Genomic DNA, 22,734 nt, shown 5'->3' with positions numbered 1-22,734 from the left:
TTAACAAGCATTTACGAGCAGCAGCGAAGCAGAAAGTACGTACCTGCATGATCTGTTGTCAGTTCAATCCAGGTAAAGGTGTCCCCGTGGAACAAGGTGGATTTCATCCTCCTGACCATCCTTTTGAAGTCCTCCAGATGGATTATATCCAGATGGATCGATGTCGAGGATTCAAGTATGTCCTCGTAGTTGTATGCGCTCTGTCCAGATGGACAGAAGCATATCCAGTCTCAGATTATACTGCCGTGACCACTGCCAAGCAGTTGGTACGTGAGTTTTTCCCTCGATATGGTTTACCCCGTGTCGTGTATTCAGATAATGGACAGCCATTCTCGTCCGAACTCATGAAACAGGTATCACTTTTGTTAGGGTACCAGTGGAAATTCCACTGTGTACAACACCCCGAGGCAGCTGGCCTCGTCGAGCGCCACAATCAAACTCTGAAAATACGAATAGCGAAGGTCTGTGCAGAAAAAGGTGTGGATTGGATGGTAGCCTTGCCGGTTGCCCTCTTCTATATGCGAATGGTCGCTCACTCCAGATCTGGATTGTCACCCTATGAAGTAGTTTTCGGTCGTCCCCCAAACATGTGGGGTACACCTATGCCTCGTAAAATCACCGATGTTGACAGTAACATGCTGACAGATTACCTAGCTTCCTTGATGTCTGCACTACTCTCTTGTCGTTCACAGGTCGCGGCTGCCTTTCCAGACAACACCCAGGTGAAACCGCACAAGGTCGTTCCAGGAGATCTAGTTCTGGTTCGGAATTTTGATCGTTCAAGCCCTCTGGAGCCCCGCTGGAAGGAGCCAAAACTGGTTCTGATGACCACAAGGACCGCCGTAAAGCTAGAAGGAAGAAAAGGCTGGCTCCATTCCAGCCACATCAAGCGTTTCCATGGACTGTGTCCAAAGACTTTTTTCAAGGACTGCCCCGATACTGACTCTAAACTTCCCCTGTTAGAGAAAACTCCGCAGCAGGAGTATAAACTGAAACTAAGGTCTAGTAAGTCAGACAGCGTTTAATTGTTTAAGTCCCCCTCGGGTGAAGCGGTTAGACAGGTTTCTGACATGTATGAGATAGACCCACATAGTGAGAGAGATAGACGAAACGTCAAGAAAACGAAATATTGTAAAAGTCTACGAAGCAGATGTATCGTTACATTATTGTTTATGTTTATTCTGAGTCTTACGATCACATGTATAAGTTATATGCTACATGTATTTTTTCCTCCTCTTGGTTCACATTCACACCTTTCCTCTAATGATACTGTAGAACACACATTTAGTGAACTACCCCCTCACGAGTTGTCCTATCGACTTGCAATGCGCAACAATACTTTTATTCGTATGTTACACTATTCACATCAGACCAGCAATGCCACTAGTTGCTGGGTATGTGGTCGACTTCCCCCTTACCAGACAGTGAAGGGAGTTCTACCACTCTTTCCCTATCCGTTTTCACACAATGGTTCGTGTGGAGCATGGTTTACGTTAACGTCATCTTTAGACGACAAGTCCACAGCTTCCCTTCTGAATACAGTCATGAATGAAACCTGTTTCCCAGACAAGGACGGTCTTTCCCATAGGACAGGGATAGATTTAGAAAATGAAGTATATGATCTAGGTAATTTTTCCTCTAACCTCATGGTTTTGAATGTTCAGTCCGAGACCAATTCAGACTTGCCTTCTATAACCGTTCTACCAGTGAAAGGCGAATTATGTGTTAGAAAGAATGGTTCAGTACGTCTAGGACACAGTGATTGTACTACTATGGTCGAGTACAGTGACAGTGGGAAGTCTACTTTCAAAGCTTCACGTCATTCCTATTTTATATGTGGTCAGACCGCTTATGTACGTTTGCCCCTAGATTGGGATGGAACCTGTTACATTGCATTCCTACTGCCACCAGTTTTCCTAGCCCCATCTGATTATCACCGAAATACCCATCTAGTACACGTCAGACATAGAAGGGAGATCGAGTCCCCAATTGTCGATCAGACTGAAACTGCATTGGAACAGTATACGGATTTCAATAAAGGTTTCTTTTTCTTCATAGGTCCTGTCCAGAATAGTAAATTAATACGCAGGTTAACCAGAACCCTTGAAGCAGTAGTGAATGAGACTACTTCCGCCCTAGGTAACTTAACAGAAGAGCAGTCTGCTATGAGATTTGTTGTTCTTCAGAACCGCCTTGTCCTTGACGTCATCCTGGCCGAGAGGGGCGGAGCTTGTAGAGTCATCGGATCTAGTTGTTGCGTTTTCATTCCTAATAACGCACCGTCTGTGTATTCAGCAATAACTAGACTTCATAAAATAGCTCATCAGCTACACCAAAATCCAGGCACCTGGACTTGGTCCGGCTGGCTCTGGAGTGTAATTTCTGCATGGGGATGGAAAGTACTGTCATTCCTGGGAGTAGTCGTAATGATCATATTCAGTTGTTGTTTCTGTTTACAATGTGGCCCAGCGATTTGCGGCTTGTGCGCTACATCTTGTATTCCACGTCCACGATCCCATTCCCAAATGAAAAAAGACGAGCAAATGATGCTGTATGAACAAATAGATGGTCTCATGAATATTGATGTTTCTTGAAGGGAACGTAGGGAACAAGGAGGGAATGAGGAAAATTGAATTTTGCCCTGTTATGTGTCCCTACGTGTTCCCCAACATGTAATATATGTGCATGATCGCTATGCATTTCCCCTCTATGGCCGATAATCTAGACGCATTTGCAGTTGCGTCCAACGTTAATATGTCAGTTATCCAGTCCTCCGTGAAAGCAACGTGAATTAGGCTTTTAGGCCTATGTTGCCAACGTCTTTACATGGTGCACGTTAAATCATCGAGATGCACCCGTTTCTGGGCCTCACAGGATCCGGACACCAGATTCAGGCCTCAAGTCTCATGAAATGCTCCGAGAGATGCAGCCCCGCCCGCATCCCTGACCCTTCACTTACTTCCTGCCGAGCAACGCGGTGCCCGGACTCGGCCTGCCTGCCAAGAATATGTTATGCCTACAGTTATCTGTTCAGCTCCCCGGCTTCACATTCCTAGCTAACGAACAGCATAAACATATCAATCTACAGTCTAGTCTTTCTGTCTCCATACAAGTGAATTACTGAATTAGTATCCATAGAAGATCCATAGCTCACGCAATACATGAAGGAATATATGCAGACACTAGCTTTTAGTGACAAGTAGCCTTTGCTCTGATGACTTTTAGAATCAAGCAACATGTACTCCAAACACAAGATATCAGATACGCTATAGGTACAGGTCGTTCTGACATCCCAGACTTTAGTCTCCTCTACTAGTGCTAGGAGTCAGCGCCCCCAGCTCTCCCCAGTTACACGTCATGATTCGTTTTGCGCGCACCAGTAGGTTAAAGGTTCCAGCTGCACATGTAGCCCCTCCATGTGTCCACCCATTTATGACACTTCTGTGATGTCTACATCACACACTTCCGTGCACGCCCTGTGCACGCCTTCTTTTCACGCCCATATGTTCTTATCTTTCGTTTGTCACTTGTTACGCCTACTGTATTCAATGCAACTGTACAGCTCTACTATATATATTGTATGATGTCAAAGAAATGTTGAATGTCCCTTCCTGAACCTTAGTAGGTGATGGAACCCGATATCCATTGGCTCGAGCCACTTAATTAAAGCCCGTATGACTCAGATACCACGGACTCTGCCTCTTATTTATTGAGCTATCTTTTTCATTTAATGCATAGAAAAATAGTACCGGTAATTTATTTATTTACCACACTAAGACACATAAGAACGAAAGGGATCCACCAATGCGCCCAATCATTTCAACCATAGGCTCCAACACTGAGCCCCTTTCCAAGTATGTGGACACATTTCTATGTCCACTTACACATAAGTCCTTTGTTCGTGACACAGGTGACATGATTAATAAAATTGAAGGTATGGCATTTGATCCCATGACTGATATCCTGGTAACGCTTGACATTGAGGCGTTGTACACCAACATCCCTCAATGTCAAGCGTTGCAAGCGGTCACCTCACTCCTACAGAGATACCCCGATAACAGACCGGATGTGTTTATCATTCAATGTTTGGAGGTAGTTCTCCTCAATAATTTTTTTGAGTTTGAAGGAAGCCTCTATAAGCAGATAAAGGGCACAAGTATGGGAGCATCTTGTGCCCCGAGAGTGGCTAACACGTATATGGGGGAATGGGAGAGAAAAAACATTTACAATACAGCTGCCCCCTTTTTTTGAGAATGTTTCCGTGTGGCGATGTTTTATTGACGATATTTTTTTCATTTGGCATGGCGACAAGATACAACTTGAGGAATATATTTTATGGCTTAAAGCGAGCGATAAAAATTTAAAATTTACATCGAACTACAGTCGTAATCGAGTTGAATACCTGGATATTGCAATTGAAGGTAAGGACGGTATATTACAGGTAAGCCTCTTTCGTAAACCCACCGCCAAGAATACCATCCTCCAATTTGGGAGTTTTCATCCCCATTGTCAGAAGGACTCTATCCCCTTTGGGGAATTCCTTCGCATTCGCCGCAATTGTACCTCCCTTGCCGACTATAACACTCATAGTACATCTCTGAAAGAGAGACTAGTCGAAAGAGGTTACCCACAACGCCTGGTTCGTCAAGCTCTAAAAAGAGCAAAATATTACGATAGAGACGCTCTGCTCAACCACAAAAGACCGAAATCTCAAAATAAGATAACTTGGGTGATAAATCACTCCACACTAAATTACAAAATAAAGAATGTAATCAACAAGAATTGGAGAATTCTTGAGGTGGAGAATGAGACATTGCTGGAGAGGCCTTTGATAGCTTATAGACGCAATAGGAACCTTAGAGACCGGCTGGTCCACACAAGGAACAAACCCCGACCACGGGAAATACAGACAACTCTGACTGGTCTGGATGCTATTCGAGTAAATCATAGATGTGGCAATTGTCATGCCTGTGATTCTGCCATAGTCAGTGACACTATTCAACACAACAATGTAAATATAACATTAAAATCGTTCACCAACTGTAGAAGTAAAAATGCTGTTTACTACATTGTATGTCCCTGTGGACTCGCATATATTGGCGAAACAGGACGTGAGTTCAGACAGAGGTTCAGTGAACATAAATCTGCTGTAAGAACGATCAAATTGACAGCACCTGTAACCCAACACTGCATTGATTCGAACCACAACGAATCTGACCTCAGATGGTGCATTTTGGAAAAAGTCCAATATAAAAACGGCGAATCAATGGAAAGAACAAGGAAAAAACGAGAATGTTGTTGGATTTTTCGTTTGGACAGCGTGAGAATAGGCTTAAATGAAAACATTTCTTGGTATATAACAGAATAACCCACTTTAATATACCTTGATTAACAGTATGGTTGATCCCAGTCATACCTCATTTACGTCCTAGGATTTCAAGATATTCATATTATGTAGTCACTTTAATAATGAAATACTATGTACCTTGTAGAAAATTAGGAGGATTTAATTCTCAAGTGCCATCTTGTCAATAACGGATAATTAACCCCGCACGGAATGAGCTATTAGACTGTTTCTCAGAGGCAACGTAAGAATTTTTCTCTGCCTAAAATATCCTCTTACCATCTCGGTCAATTGTGGGTTTATGCCTCTGACAACATTTATTGTATGGGTTTAATGAAAAACAGACATAAAACTCTATTTACTATTTTTCTTTATGATTAACTGTATATTTTTTACATCAGGGTAGACACTCATACACTGAGTCTTGCCTGAGTGAGACCTGCCGAGTGATGTAAATTATGGAAACAAACCCCATTCAATAATGGCACCCATGTTAGCCCAAGCTGATAGTTCAAACACGATTAGGATTATGCTCCGTAGAGAAAAAGCTGCTTTTAAGCTAAACTCACTAGTTCTTTAAATCTAACATTCTGCTTGTCCAGTTATTTGATTGATTTGACATTATTTTTCAGTTTAAACACGCACTTATGTGTGTTTATGTATTAAACACCATTAAGAAATGGTGCTGGTCTTTCACGCCACTATCCAATTACGTAGACGCACGTTTGGCGCGAAAATCAAGGTATTTCAAAGAAGTGCCGACATTAGGTCTGCCCTAGCCTACGGGATTACGAACCGAGGTTCTCCGGCATCCACGTCGCTTGAAAATCGAGGTAAGCAAACAACCGGGAAGTATGCGGGATAGATATTCGGGCTTAGACGCCTTAGAACGACAACGCAAAGAGATATGAATCGTCCTCGCTGGGGGTTCCATTTTTTAAGGGCCAGGTAGTCTTACTCGCATAACATCGTTAAGACCCGCATTTTTTGTGCAACAACTGTTAATTTTAAATAGAAATCTTAGCTGGTAACATGGCATTTGGAGCTGATCCCTACGATGAGGGTTTTAAGCAACGCAGATGACCTTCTCGTAGTCAGTAAGGGAACATATGTTACCCACTCGTGGTCTTGAGGATATATCGTCATGTTTGTAACAATATATCTGACTCTCAATTCAACTAATGATAATGGAATCCGACGAGTCGCAACAACCTAAACATTATTTAGCGGCAGCAAATAAAAATGAGATGAATTCTTTTTAATTTTTATTCGTCATCTCGTTTCAGTCATAAAAATCAGAATGTAGTGGGATGTCCCAGACATATCGAGAAAACGCAGAAGTCATCGGAAGAATATAAATGGATTGTATATGAACGGCTCTTGTTACTCACAAGGTCATTTTTTTTTTTTAGTTTTTTTTTTGCAGAGTTTTATATAGCGCGAACTAGACCCGAACCGAATCAGGTATCAGAGCGCTTTACATAGCACCAGTTACGTTACATGAGGACACACTTTCATTTTAGGCACGGGGAGATTAAGTGATTTGCCCAGAATCACAGGAGTTTTTGGCGTCGTTACCGAGACTCGAACCCAGATCCCCAGGTCCGAGGTCGAGCACCTTAGCCGTTAGGCCAACTCCTCTCCCCTCTCCCAGTTTTCTCTTCCACTACCAATACAACCGCCACGGGCTCAATTACCTAGACCAAGTACCATCTTTATTTTGCATTTCTTTTAGAAATTCTTACTCGTCATACTAATACAGCGAAGGTTGCAGCTTTCCGCTTCCCCAATGCTATTGAAGTTACTGCCATCGGATTAGATTACTTGGGTAAGCTGTCATGTGATTAAAAGTATGTAAACCCCATAATACTACAACAGGCTTTTAGAACAAATATCCATTTTATACAGATTATTATAGGTACAGCTCTCAGTATACAAACTGATAAAAACGAAGTCTAAAATGAAGTGATGATCTGCTTCAACTCTGTATCCTGGGTAAGAACAACAAGTACAATCTGCATAATGAATACAACTACCGTTTATGAGAATAAGCAATAAATAATCTGTCTCCTTCAGTTAGACTTCTGAAATTTCTTTCACTTTTTAACCAACTATTCTAGGACTCACTTTGTATATTTTTTCTATCTTATTGGCAATCTCTTATGAATATCTGTACAAAGATATATGTGCTGGTTTGCTTCTATGGCGGAGCATATTGACAAAAGTCACAAAGAAATTAATAGATATTAGGAATTAGTTTGTTGTGAGCTCTCCACAAGGTGTTTTTTAAAGGTATAACAACTGTAGAAATTGTATACTATATGTTAGAGATAGGATTAAATATGAAACTGATATAATGTAACAGTTACATGGAATGGTATTTATTATTACAGATATCCATACAGAATATATAATTTTCTTTGGGAAGATCGTCTGTTCTGCTAGAGGTCCTGAGGAAGGTGGTCTTATCCCACCGAAACGCGGCGACCTTGCGTAATAGATCACATAACAACTTGTGACTCCTCCGACACAGAATTAAGAATGAATGTAGAGTGTATGAAAGTGTGTGTATGATATATTGGTAAACGTGTATTAGGTTTCTGTTTTCTCTGTATGGTATCTGTATTTTTATTGCCTAAATGCTGAATCATATGTCTTCTTTTTGTAAAATGATGTTATGAATTTAAAGGAATAACACAAAGAAATAACAAAAAAATAAATAAAAATCTCAAATGAAAAAGTAAATGCAGCCACCTTGTGTTGAAAACTTTTATTGAAAGTGTAAAAGTTGTGATTTGTAGAAATTAGTAGGTCGTGAGGGAATATCGCTCTGTGATGAATAGCAACGAGTAGCAGATGCAAAATCATCCCAAAATCAGTTTTCTTTTCTGGTACATGATCTCGGTGTGTTTCAAGGTTTGTTCCCAAGATATGGAAAATGAAACAAGACAAACAAGAAAATGAGTAAGATCTTTTTTGAAGAAAAACATCCACACTATCCTGTCCACACACCTACTATAAATCCATGTAAAAGATTCATCAGAGACCTAATGAGTACACAGACACCTCTCTCAATTGAGTATCCAGAAGCTGCTACAACTTCAATTAAGGAGCTACTGATAAAAATAAAAAAAATCCCACTAACCAAAATCTTGACAGTTGCCGTAGACCAAAATCAATGTATAATCCTCCTGATACTATTGTTTAAAAAATTGACCTTTTTCATAAACTGGTCACAAGGAAACCATATAATCTTGAGGATCACCAACTGAGACATAGCCCTTGGACTCCTCAGAACATTACTTCACAGGAAAGATAGGCCCTAATATCCCTTAGCAAAGACAAAAATAGTGTGATCAAAGAAGTGAACAAAGGGGTCAACACAGTAATAATGAATGCCAAAGATTACAATAGGGAAATTGATAGACAGCTCTTATGTACAAGGGTCTATATCAGCCTGCAATATAATCCTATAGATTATAATCCAGTTTGAGCAATTACTAAATTGTTAGACAAAAAACTCTGACTTTGGCATCAGGTATGTTTCAACTCAGGTTCAGAGTTCAGATACTTTACACAACTCTTTGCTACTTCACCAGGCATGTATGTCTAAGGTTTATAAGCCAGAAAACATCCCTCCAGGTGGCCCAATGATTTCAGAGATAAATTCACACACAGAACCTAGGGGCATATTATCAAGGGGGTTTATCTCCGCTTTTTTGGCTTTAAAAGCCAAGAAAGCGGAGATAAAATGATCTCCCTATTACCAAGCTGTCGCTAACACCAGTTAGCGACAGCTAATAGGAGATAGCGACCTTCTTGGGCCCCGCTTTGCATGTCAGTGATATTTATCACTAATGACATGCAAAGTGGGCGTGCCAAGATGTTAGCGACTGGAAACAGTCGCTAACATCGCTATCTCCTATTACCAACTTTTGGAGATATTCGCGCTAAGCGCGAATATCTCCAAAAGCTAACACCTGCCCTGAGCAGTTCTTAGCCATGTTATCCAATGGGAGGTGGATAACATGGCTAAGAGCATTTGCTCGATAATGCATGAATATCGCTGACTTTTCAGCGATATTCATGCATTGCGGCCGTTTTTTATCGCATTTGCGATAAACCTTGCTAATAGCAAGGTTTATCTGCGATAAAAATCGCCGATTTGCGGCGATAATTTTTGTCTCTAAACAAGTTAGAGACAAAAATTATCTCTATTGGTTGGTAATATGCCCCCTATTTCTTAATATATAGATGTGTTTCTTCAACCACTGGTGCATAACCTGCCATGTTATCTTGGCAACAATCCTTGACGCAATTCAAGATCACGTCCCAGAAAGAAAAACTGATGTTGGAATAGTTTTGCTTCTGCTTCTCTTTGCTATTCAAACAGTGCAGTAGTGTCAATCCTCTGCAACTTTACAACATTTCCACTATGTCCACCCGTTTCTGGTTACAATCCACCTCAGGGTACTTCCTCTTTTCTTGCTTTATGATTCTTAGTACCTTGTATCTTTCACTGATGTTTTTAAATAATATTTATATGGTAATCAGGGCTCCACATGACATTGTCCTCGCCACATACGATCACAAAGTTCTAAGAGCACTTCTTAACATACTAAACATCAATATTCGGATACTGATGTATTTTTTGTGTCATGTCACGTTGCACACTTGATAAAGTTTAGTTAGGATGAAATACCTGTTGGCTTTTTCTCTTCTTGACCGTTCAACTTTCACATTTCTAACATAATATTAACAACTATACAATCATGACAACCTCTGAAGAACAATAAACTCAGTGAATGGATTTACTGACAAGCATTGAACAAATCTTGACTGCTTTTGTAACTAATGTAAAAGCTTACCTTAGCGTGTGCTCCAACCTTCTTTGTGTAATTTGCCTATTTGCTATGCCTGTGGCTTTTTCCTCACATAGAAGTCTTGCATGCGCTAGCAGGTGCAGCACTGATCTTGAAATTATTTTTATTTTACTTTATGGAAGATCATTCAAAGTTAGCCACTGCAGATTTGCATGCAAACACAACTACCTTATGAATAATGTTTCGTGAAACATATGAAAAAACATTCCAATATGTGTACTGCTCATGCATGTACAAATCATACCAGTGGCCATTTTACGATTCTTTAAAATGCATTAAAGCTGGCTGCCTGTTTATACTGTGGCAGTTGGAGCATGAGGGAGTTTGGGGGCGCGTGGGTGCGGTGGAGGCTAATAATGAACAAATGGGTGCCAGAGAGGGTGGTGTGGGTGCAGGATAAAATCATTCCTCTTGCACTCCACTGCAGTGTCCTGATTGCAGCAGCAGAAGGATCCAACTTATCCAGTCCAAAAAGGTGAGACCAAAATGCTTTTTGGGTGAGACAAACAGAAGAATGGGAAGGAAAGCTATTGAATCCTGATAGGGGCATGAGATAGACAAGAAAGCCATAAACTCGAGAGTTAGGGGCGGACCCAAAGTCCATTGTAGGGCCATATTGGATAACGTAGATCGGGGGCTAGCCTGCCTGTAGGCATGACTTAAAAAGTGACTAATTGAGGCACTCAGCCTGACATGAATATCATTGCGATGTCTGTTTTATATATGTTTAAAAAAAAATCAGGATGTGATTTTGCTTGAGCCACATTTTTACTGTTCCAAGGAAAAACATGTTCTCGTCACAAAGTGGTAAGTAGATTGGGACTTAACATGGGACAATTTGACTTGTCCCTTTAGTCAATTGTTTCCATTGCACCCTTACATTTGTAGTTATGGTGTGTTCATTATTAACACACAACTACATGTTCCTAAACACAATTAGAAATATGGCTAGCTGTTTTAACCTTGCTCCATTTCTCTGCTAATGATAAAGTGCTATTTATGGTGACTTACTTGACCAATGCATACATCACAGTAAGCATGCTGCAAATAGAGAAATATCACACATATGCATATAGAAAACCTGCCCGTTATGTTCTTTTACCATGTTTATGTCTATTTCAGTGTCAAAACTTCCTGAGATCATGTACTTTACCTGATCCCAGTAATTCTTTATACGTTTTCTTCCAAATATTGTATATATTAATCTCTGCAGGATTACTGACAGTTCCAGTATAATGTAGATGGTATGAGCCATCCAACTTACTCTATATTTGTTACTGAACAGAACTATAGCAGAGATGGTTACAGTTTTAAATGCAAACACCCACATTGTGTCCCGTTGGGTTTCTGTATGTGACCGCCCTGACTAACATCAGAAGCGGACGCTCCCTCACGCTGCTCCCAGCCCCATTGAAGCCTCCATTTGGTATCGTAGCGCTGTTTCACTCGCTAGTGCCAAGTAAACTGCAATTGTAATTGTAATTGTAGCGCTAGATTGACATAGAGCGCGATTTGGGATTTTTACTCGCTCTGTGTGGTTAGATCGTCTGTATCCCCACGCTGCTCCGGTGTTTATCTTGCAGCCATTTCTGTTGTTGTTGTCATGCCCCCTGGCCGGATATCCCCCACGCACCCGCCTCCCAGCTGCTCCTCCCTCCCACAAGCATTGTAAGCACCGCTCTCCCCTCTACAAGCTGTGACTGCCCTGACTAACATCAGAAGCGGACGCTCCCTCACGCTGCTCCCAGCCCCATTGAAGCCTCCATTTGGTATCGTAGCGCTGTTTCACTCGCTAGTGCCAAGTAAACTGCAATTGTAATTGTAATTGTAGCGCTAGATTGACATAGAGCGCGATTTGGAATTTTTACTCGCTCTGTGTGGTTAGATCGTCTGTATCCCCACGCTGCTCCAGTGTTTATCTTGCAGCCATTTCTGTTGTTGTTGTCGTGCCCCCTGGCCGGATATCCCCCACGCACCCGCCTCCCAGCTGCTCCTCCCTCCCACAAGCATTGTAAGCGCCGCTCTCCCCTCTTCAAGCTGTGACCGCCCTGACTAACATCAGAAGCGGACGCTCCCTCACGCTGCTCCCAGCCCCATTGAAGCCTCCATTTGGTATCGTAGCGCTGTTTCACTCGCTAGTGCCAAGTAAACTGCAATTGTAATTGTAATTGTAGCGCTAGATTGACATAGAGCGCGATTTGGAATTTTTACTCGCTCTGTGTGGTTAGATCGTCTGTATCCCCACGCTGCTCCGGTGTTTATCTTGCAGCCATTTCTGTTGTTGTTGTCGTGCCCCCTGGCCGGATATCCCCCACGCACCCGCCTCCCAGCTGCTCCTCCCTCCCACAAGCATTGTAAACGCAGCTCTCCCCTCTGCAAGCTGTGACCGCCCTGACTAACATCAGAAGCGAACGCTCACTCACGCTGCTCCCAGCCCCATTGAAGCCTCCATTTGGTATCGTAGCGCTGTTTCACTCGCTAGTGCCAAGTAAAGTGCAATTGTAATTGTAATTGTAGCGCTAGATTGACACAGAGCGCGATTTGGAATTTTTACTCGCTCTGTGTGGTTAGATCGTCTGTATCCCCACGCTGCTCCGGTGTTTATCTTGCAGCCATTTCTGTTGTTGTTGTCGTGCCCCCTGGCCGGATATATCCCCCATGCACCTGCCTCCCAGCTGCTCCTCCCTCGCCCCTCCCCTTCCACTTTCCACATATGACAGATTCTCTTGCGCGCAGCGTTCATGCGCAGCGGTCGCGCCCCAGTTGCGCCGAAGGTCCGCCAAAGGTAAGCCCGTCTGCGCCCGTCCTCGCCAAGCCCGCGCCCAGCGCCAGACCCCCTGGCCCCCGCACCACCAACTCCACCCGCATCACTTACGATGCCTCCACCCTCGTAGCCCTTAACCCGGGCCGACTCCCCAACTGCGCCCAAGCCGCTCCTGGATTCACCCACGGACCCTTCACATGCATCTCCTGCAAGCATGACGGCACCAAGACCAACTCCTCATCCACGAACACCAAACAGAGATCTGACCCCAACCACCTAAAATGCATCCTGCTCAACACTCGATCGGTCCACAGACACGCCATCGACCTTTGGAATCTACTAGACACCATCTCTCTGGACATCGCCTTCTTAACAGAAACATGGATGAACGCATCCTCAGCCCCTGACATCACCATTGCCATCCCGGAAGGCTACAAGATCATCCGTAAGGACCGCATCAAACAAACAGGAGGAGGCATCGCAATCGTCCATAAGAACTCCATCCGCATTTCAACCAGCTCAGACGTCAACCTCGCTAACGCCGAACACCTTCACTTCCAAATCCACACCGACCCCAAGACAACACTCCGAGGCACCCCACTCTACAGGCCACCAGGACCCCGTGCACAATTCAGTGAAGACATCACTGACTTTATCACCCCACACGCCCTCCCCTCCGAGGACTACATACTACTGGGAGACCTCAATTCTCACCTGGAAAAGAGCAACGACAACAACGCCACCACCCTTCTGGACAATCTGGCCATCCTCGGACTCAAACAACTTGTGAACACCCCCACTCACTACGCAGGCCACACACTCGACCCTATCTTCACCTCCAGCAAACATATCTCCTTCAGTCACACCACAGCTCTCCATTGGACGGACCACAGCTGCGTTCACTTTGTCTACAAAAAGACCACATCCCACAACATTCCTCAACCCACTTTGCGAAGAAACTGGAACAAAATCACCATCGACCAGATCTCCTCATCGCTTCTTCAAAATTCCCCGGCCCACTCTTCGAACGCCAACCAAGCAGCCACTAACCTCACTCAATGGCTAATGAATAGCGCCGACAACCTAGCCCCTTTGAAAAAACGTCAAATCAAACTAGGCAGCAAAAACGCTCCCTGGTTCAACGATGATCTTAAGACATCCAAGAAACTCTGTCGCTCCCTTATGAAGGCCTGGAAAAAAGACCCAAACACCAACACCAAGGACGCCCTCAAAAACGCCACCCGCACGCACCACCAACTGATCCGGACTGCCAAGAAAGCTGCACTTAAAGACCGTCTAGACAACAACGCCCACAACAGCAAGGAATTATTCAACATCGTCAAAGAATTTACCAACCCCTCAGCCAACTCCAACGACATCATTCCCTCTCAAACGCTCTGCGACTCCCTTGCCTCGTTCTTCCACAACAAAATCGCAGACATCCACAACAGCTTCGACAACCAACACGGAGACCAACGCACCCAACCTTCTGCCGTACCCTCACCCCCCTTGAACATCCTTACCGATTGGAACCCAATCTCCACTGATGACACCATCCACCTGATGAACTCCATCCACTCAGGATCCCCCACAGACCCATGCCCTCACCACATCTTCAACAAAGCTGACTCCATCATAGCACCACACCTCCGAGACGTCATCAACTGCTCCCTCAACTCCGCCACCTTCCCGGAAAGCTGGAAACACGCCGAACTCAGCGCCCTTCTGAAACAACCCACAGCCGACCCCACCGAACTCAAAAACTACCGCCCCATCTCGCTCCTTCCATTCCCGGCCAAAGTCATCGAGAAAGCCGTCAACAGCCAGCTCGCCACCTTCCTCGAAACCAACAAATCCCTCGACTCCTCACAGTCCGGCTTCCGAGCAAAACACAGCACTGAGACCGCACTCATCGCAGCAACAGACGACATTCGAACCCCTCTGGACAATGGAGACACAGTCGCCCTCATCCTCCTCGACCTCTCCGCAGCCTTCGACACAGTCTGTCATAGCACCCTGTTACAACGCCTCAGAAACATCGGAATCCAAGGAAAAGCACTGGATTGGATCACCTCGTTCGTTTCCGGGAGAACTCAGAGAGTCCGCCTTCCACCATTCAAGTCAGAAGCCACTGAAGTCATCTGCGGCGTGCCTCAAGGATCGTCACTCAGCCCCTCTCTCTTCAACGTTTACATGAGCCCCCTCGCGACCATCGCACGCCAACACAACCTCAACATCATCTCCTACGCTGATGACACACAACTGATCCTCTCACTCACCAAAGACCCGAACACCGCCAAAACTAACCTACAGGAAGGAATGAAAGAAGTCGCCGAGTGGATGAAACACAGCAGCCTGAAACTGAACTCAGACAAAACAGAAGTCCGCATCTTAGGCACCTCCCCGGCCGCCTGGGATGACTCTTGGTGGCCAAAGGCCCTTGGAAAAGCACCCACCCCGACGGACCACGCACGGAACCTGGGCATCATCCTGGACTCCTCACTGTCGATGAACAGACAAGTCAACGCCGTTTCATCATCGTGCTTCAACATTCTTCGCATGCTCAAAAAAACATTTCGCTGGATCCCCACCGAAACTAGAAAAACGGTCACCCACGTGCTGGTCACTAGCCGCCTGGACTACGGTAACACCCTATACGCCGGTACCACCGCAAAACTTCAGAAAAAACTCCAACGCATCCAGAACGCTTCAGCCAGACTCATACTAGACATCCCGCGTAAAGACCACATTTCTAGTCACCTGAAAAACCTCCACTGGCTCCCCGTCAATAAGAGAATAACATTCCGACTCTTAACCCACGCACACAAAGCACTTTACGAACTCGGACCCGAATGCCTCAACACACGACTCTCCTTCTACACCCCTTCCCGCCAACTACGCTCCTCCAACCAAGCCCTTGCTGCCATACCCCGCATCAACAAAACCACCATGGGAGGTAGATCCTTCTCCTATTTGGCAGCTAAAACCTGGAACTCACTCCCCACCCACCTTCGCCTCACTCAGAACCACCTAGCATTCAGAAAGCAACTTAAAACTTGGATATTTGACAAATAATTCCCCACCCTTCCTCAAGCGCCTTGAGACCCTCAGGGTATGTAGCGCGCTATAGACATTTTTTTGACTTGACTTGACTTGAGGTTCGAAAATGGATTTTTTTTTTTTAGAGCTGCTAGACAGTTTATTGCGGACAATTTTTCAAAGTAGTTTGCGTTTCCTAGATTTTAATAACCTGGAAGCCAAATAACTGCTGTGCATGATTGTACTGAACAATGGTCATAAACCAGGTGTGGCTGGTATGTCTTTTTCTTTAGTGATGATTACTTTTACCTGTAAAAACATGTCTAAGTCCAAACATTTGAGTTTGAAGAATGCCTGTAGTGGCACAAAAGACGGGAAGGAGCAATTGTACAGATCTTTCATTAGGGATGTCTTTTTTTTTTATTCAAGAGTGTTTCCTTTTATAATTTTGTTTTACCACAGCAGGATACAACGAGAGTTGAATACTGTATTGGCCATTGTTACAACTATTACTAATAGGTTATTTGTATTATCAGTTACGATTCTTTAGGTGTAATATGAAATGTTATGAGGTATGCACATTTCTTATTCCATTATTTACTATGTTAGGCCCAAAATCTGAAAACTGTGGTCTGGATGCAAGTGAGCTAATTTTCTAGTTAGAAACGTCTATTTATGTGTCTTTTCATTTATTTACCTATGTATTTATGTTTACATAGTAAATAAAAACCATTGAAAATTTCCTCAACAAGTACTGTAAAAACGGTTAAGTAAAAAAACAGATTAATTACTCAGAAGATTAAAAAGTGATACATAATCTGTAGGAACACTGCCTATTCTATATATACCTTCAAAGGTGTGTTATACAGGCGAAAAAATAATCCATATATTTCACAAATTTACAGGACATTTCTGGAATTTAAAATCACCAGAGTAAAAGAAAATTTGATTACTCAACAGATTGAAAGATATTACAACGTTTTTGTAAAAAGTGTCTTTGTGTATTAATCAACTTGAACAAACGACATGTAATATTGTTTCATGTTTGTCCCCACAAAGACAACAGCTTTTGGATGGCCAAGAATGCTTCCAGCATAGAGTCAAATCTTTTGTGGGAAAAGTGCCCATTCCTAAGCTCATAAACCTTACCGTTATATAAGGCAAATAAGAAGTATTGAGATGTTGATGGGGAGATTGATGCATATAAAGTTTAATAACCATCCATGCATGGGCCTTTGTAGAAAGCTGATCTTTGTCCAGAAGATTAAAAAAACAGCTCACTGATTTATTCACAACTTGTTGGAAGGATGTACCTGTAACAGTAGACCCCCAAAGGGATCTAAGCCCTAAAGTTTGGAAGGTAGAGGAATGAAAAACTCGCCATGGATTGTGCTTTTTAGTCATTTCAATTTCAGCCCATAAATGAAATGCCAAGGAGCTTCTATACATATGTCGTACGTTTTTACAGAATTTCACAAAAGATTCCTTTCTGAGCGATAACTGACATAGATATTAATTTGTCATCAATTAGCTTAAGGATTGGAGTAAGTAATGTGCCTCAGAACTTGGTTTGCAATGAAATAAATGCAAATATAATAGATGTTGCTTTTTGCTCTGGGACTTAAAAGGGTGTTTTAGAAGGTAGAGGAGTTGGCCTAAAGGCTAGGGTGGTTGACTTCAAACCTTGGGAACTGGGTTCGAGTCTTGGCAATGACACTGGACATTCTGTGATTCTGGGCAAATCACTTAATCTCCCAGTGCCTAACAAAAAAAAAAAATGTTTCCTCATGTAATGCAACTGGTGCTATGTGAAGCGCTATGATACCCGATTCGGGTCAAGTTTGCGCTATATAAAACTCTGTAAAATAAATTGTAGTTTTTATCCTTCAGATACCAGTTGTGAGAAACTGGGTTCTTTGTTGAGGGGAGTGAGATCCTTCTCAAGCAACAGCCACAATCCTTGTTAGTGTGAACCAATAAAGTCACAAAATTATCCTGTGATTAATCCTTTGGTAGAATGCCACAAATGCAGTCAGGCTTTAATTAGAGGCAATGTGTAAAGTATTTATGCTGCACTAAAACAGTAAGAAAGAGAAAACACAACACAAGAGAAAACCTACACTAATTTAGAAGAATTGAGTGAAATGTAATACATAATTTGGCATCCAAACAGATAAAAAACAATCAGTTGAACCGCAGTTACGAATGTTTACATTTTAACTGTAAAATAGCGCCTAAGAGATCAAAGCTCCTACTGTGGACATCTAGTCCCATACGACCGGGGTAAAGTCAATAGTTATGGCTGACCTCAATGGAAACACAAAGTGGATTGGTCCAGTCTCCGCTTACCTTTGGATTTAGGAGATCTGAGAAGGTAAAGTTCAGCAGGGCTAGGCAGTGTATGAGGAAGAGTCATCAAGAAGATGCCAGAAAGGGCTGATAAAAGAGCATTGATGGATAAGCCAAACAGAGAATCAGCATTTCGCTTCCTCCCAGTACATCTTTAGCTCCTGGGTTTCCAATTTGAGGCACCATTTTAATACGACAAATGTCCACTCATGAAGTGCTCAATGCCATGCTCATAGTTTGATTTGTTCAGCACATTCTTGAAGTGAGCCCTGCACCTAAAACACCTGGGAGGTAGTAAGTTACATTATCTAGATAATCTTTTCTTCATAGACAAACCAGACTCACATCAGGCCAGATAGTAGCTGGATGCAATTTAATGTCTAGAAGACATTAAATTGTCTGGCCCAAACCAAGACAGTGGGCCCCACCACCACAACTGTATTCCTAGGGAGATAGATATACTGTCCTGAGGACAAACAAATCCTAAAGGACAAGCTGGATGATCTAAATGAGGCAGGCACAGACATGGATGGGAGGAGAAAGGGACAGTTGAGGACGTCCAGAGGCTGCCGGGCAAGTTAAACTACGCAGGAAGTGTGATCCGGCCTGGGAGGGCATTTGTAAGGCACCTAACAAGGATAAATAGAGGGGCACAGACAAAGGGCTACGACATCTATCGAAATGTGGGTGTCTCACAGGATTCACAGCGGAAAGGTTGGTCACTGAATTTAACAGCACTCTAATTTGGAAGGAACAAGGGGTCTCTTCACGACAACTATACAAAGGCGCACCAGACAGCAGTGGCTTTGGGGTCATTCTTGGCACAGCATGGTGCACCAACCTGTGGCCAACGAGCTGAACAGATTTAGGCTTAACAAAAAAACATCACCCTGCTGATTCTTGCATCATCCATAAGCAAAGAGAAGTTGACTATAAAAAGATCACTTTGTAGTCTGACAATTCTGCAACTGATAAACAACTGGGTGGCAAAGTGTCCAAGAGGGTTAGAGCTGCTAAAGCACAAGGTAGTTTGCAAGCTGAGGGTGAAACCAACGTTATGGGTGAGATATGTATCCAGTGTGGTCACTTAGTAGCAGATCGCAGTGCTTAATGTGAGCCAGTGGTATCCGGTGCTCGGCAACAGTATTTAATTGTCAGCACCAACACTTATGACAGTCCACACATGATGGCACTGTCAGTTAAATTCAGAGATAAGGACAAAAGCTGCTTATTCTGTGTAATCTGAGGAAAATCTTTAAATGGATACCCCTCTCAGCTCGCATGCCCCTGGTCAGAGGACTCATTATCAGCAGGATTGATTATGGAAACGCACTTCTGTCCTCAATAAATATCACTCTCCTGGATCGCCTACAGGTCCTTCAGAACACCGCTGCAAGGCTGGTGCTGGACATGCCGTCCCGCACCCCATCACTGCCTTGTTTAAAGACCTTGCACTGGCTTCCAATACAAAAGCGTATTAAGTTCAAACTATGCTGCCTGGTCCATAAATCCATCAATGGACACGGTCCAGCATACTTAGAACGCAAGCTAAAGGCCCGCAAACCAGCAAGAACGCTTAGATCTTCTGGCAAATCTTTTCTCACCATCCCGAGGGTACGCACAGGCAGAAATGGCGACAGGGCATTTAGCAAGACAGCCCCTGAAACCTGGAACTCTCTTCCCCTCCAGATAAGGACAGAGTCTGATTACCTTAGGTTTCGTAGACAACTAAAAACCTGGCTTTTTTAGCCCTGCCTATCTGCTATGTGGGTCTCCAGCTGGGAGCTTTTTCTTTCCGCAAGCGCTCTGAGACCTTCGGGTGATTTATGCGCTATACAAATGCAAATAAACTAAACTAAACTAAACTAAACAATACAAATACTCACCACCCAGGCCGTTTATATAGCTTTGGGGGCCTGGAATTGTCACATGTTGAAAAGAGTGATGATTGGATGTGTGTAGGTGCAGTCATTGTGAGCTTTGGTAGAGGCAATGGGTGGTGCAAGCTTCAGTGGTCTCCTGATGAGAGCCAGGCACTAATACAAATTAACCACTCAGCAGATGCTCTCTCTCTTTTGCAGTACAGCAAATTCAGATGTTTGGCGCCACTTGCAGAATATCAATTAGATGACACTTTTCCACTAAGAACTATTGAGTCAGATAGACTGGACTTGAGCATCCTGATACACAATGCCCTTGCAACGCATACAATAGATAGTTTCGGCAACTACCTAGCTACAGGAGCAGGTGGCTTCAATTTGCAAAGCTCGGGGGAGGCCCTGACCTGCCAAGGAGTCACTACCAAAGGTCAGCTATTGTTGGGATTCCTTGTTGTTTCTCGTGCGCATTCTCTTCTGCTGTTCCTTGCATGGAACACAGAATGCGTAGCCTTGGCAGTTGTTGCCGGGGAAGTGGAGTTACTGGACAGTAATAAAGAAGCTTGAAATCGCCTACCTGCAGTGGTCTTCTTTTCAGCGGCAACGAGGTGTCCAGCCTCCTGCCTTCCCCATCTTACATTGAGAGACGTGATTCGAAGCAATGCCAGTGATTCCTGAGTCTCCTTACAGTGGCAAGCCTTGAAGTCTCCGTGAAGTTCATCTCTTCTGCGAACTGTGTGCCTCTTCCTGACTTCCTGTGGTGAGGCTACTTAATCCAGTATTCACTTTTAGTGTGCGCAGTGTTGGTAACAGATTTGGAGGGGTGCGACTGTCGTGCAATCGACGCGTCTCGCATTAGTAACTAGCATGCGCACCGGAGCGTGTATCTTTCTGATTGTTTTGACAACCATTACCCTAGCAACCAGTGCACGCATCCACGCATGTCTCTCTCCTTTGTGGTGATTACCGGCGCGCGTCACCTATCGAATAAAGAAAAACTGTGCGAAAGTCTTGACGCCCCTGCTACCTAGTGGATTTTTCACCAAATGTCATGTTTAAGAAAAGAAAAATAATTGAAGCACGGAATTGGTAATGACCTTGGGAAGATTGAAAGCACACGTTTTTGGAGCATTTAATGGTGCACAGAAGCTGTTATACCGGCAGATATTTATTTCAATAGTGTAAAATTACTTCCAAAGACTGTTTCACTGTTATTTAACAGGCATCTTGGATATTTTGCATGTATTCTTTTCATAACAAGTAAACTACTGCGTCAGTCATTTTTATTCGTTCTGGTTGTTCAATCCTTTGATTGTATTTGTGGGGCAGCAACTCACCCACGCACAGTCAACAAATGGATCACGTAATTGCACCACCCCCTTTTTACAATCACCCGGTACTCCTCCTGTTGTGTGGCAACAGTGGAAGGAGACATTTGAAGCCTACATTGAGGCAATTGATGGGGACACTTTCACCTCAAAAAAGAAAAAAGCTTTGCTGGTTTATAATTTGGGTGCGGAGGGGAGGAATATCTAAAAACCCTCCTCCTTGAGCTCGTGAGAACATGTATTAGTAGTAGTAACGATGGTGATTCCCAAATTGTCGATGACTATGCCTCGCTAGTTAAAACTTTGAACAAAAGATTTACAGCCTGATTCATGAAGCGAAATAGCGCCCGCAATGGCTGCGAAAACGCAATTGCGGGTGCAAAACACGGAATCGGCATTCAAGTACGAAATAGCGAAATCGCTAAAAAATAATAGCGAGCGGAATAGCGATTACGCTGTAATAGTCGCAGACTCCGGGAAGTCGAGCATTAGCGATACTGAAATAGCGACCAACCACGGAATCTGCGAATTGAATAGCGAAACGCAATATTGTCTCAATCGGCATTCATGAAAGAAATACATTAGCGAAAAAGCGCTAAATCGCACATTTGCGCGGCGCAATTTAAGGACAACTCAAAGCAGGTGGTAACCATAAAAGCCATGATTAACCAAAATTTGAAAAACTGTTAGCCAATCACCAACAGGTCCAGGCCTGACCAATCACACATAAGGACATTCAGCAGCAGCAATAGGCGTTCCACAATGCCTGGGATGTACATGGTGGTGAGGCGGCGAAGGCTACAGCGAGCAGCACGGAGGAGACGCATGAGGCAGGCAAGGATTTACCGGCAGCGGGTCACCTTGCTGGGGCAAACCAGAGAACAGATTTATGCTAAATACAGGCTGAATGGGGAAATGATCACCTGGCTGATACAAGAACTCGACCCCATCTTGCAGCACCCAACAAGGCGAAACAATTCTGTGCCCACACATGTGCAGGTATTGTGCAGCCTGCACCTCCTGGCATCCGGCAGTTTCCAGGGCATAGTAGCCGCTGCTGGGGGGATATCCCAGCCCACCATGTCACGCTGCCTCCACACTTTTGTTGACGCCATGCTCAGCCAGCTCCACCGGCACATCACATTTCCCA

General features: G+C 43.7%; 1 protein-coding gene across 1 annotated transcript in view; it reads right to left on the bottom strand.

Annotated features, from left to right (window-relative positions):
• LOC144762439 (uncharacterized) overlaps positions 1 to 21,191 on the bottom strand; it is a 371,225-nt gene extending 350,034 nt beyond the window's left edge. The window contains exons 1-2 of the mRNA XM_078647619.1: positions 21,171 to 21,191; positions 20,834 to 21,011 (exon numbers count right to left, since the gene is read on the bottom strand). Coding sequence (XP_078503745.1) covers positions 20,834 to 21,011; positions 21,171 to 21,191 — 199 coding nt within the window. The remainder of the gene's footprint in view (positions 1 to 20,833; positions 21,012 to 21,170) is intronic.
• Positions 21,192 to 22,734: the final 1,543 nt, after the last annotated feature.

Source organism: Lissotriton helveticus, chromosome 6 (assembly GCF_964261635.1).
Source record: "Lissotriton helveticus chromosome 6, aLisHel1.1, whole genome shotgun sequence".
Classification (NCBI taxonomy): Eukaryota; Metazoa; Chordata; class Amphibia; order Caudata; family Salamandridae; genus Lissotriton; species Lissotriton helveticus.
The sequence above is the reverse complement of the archived record's forward strand: the minus strand, read 5'-3'. Positions and strand labels throughout refer to the sequence as shown.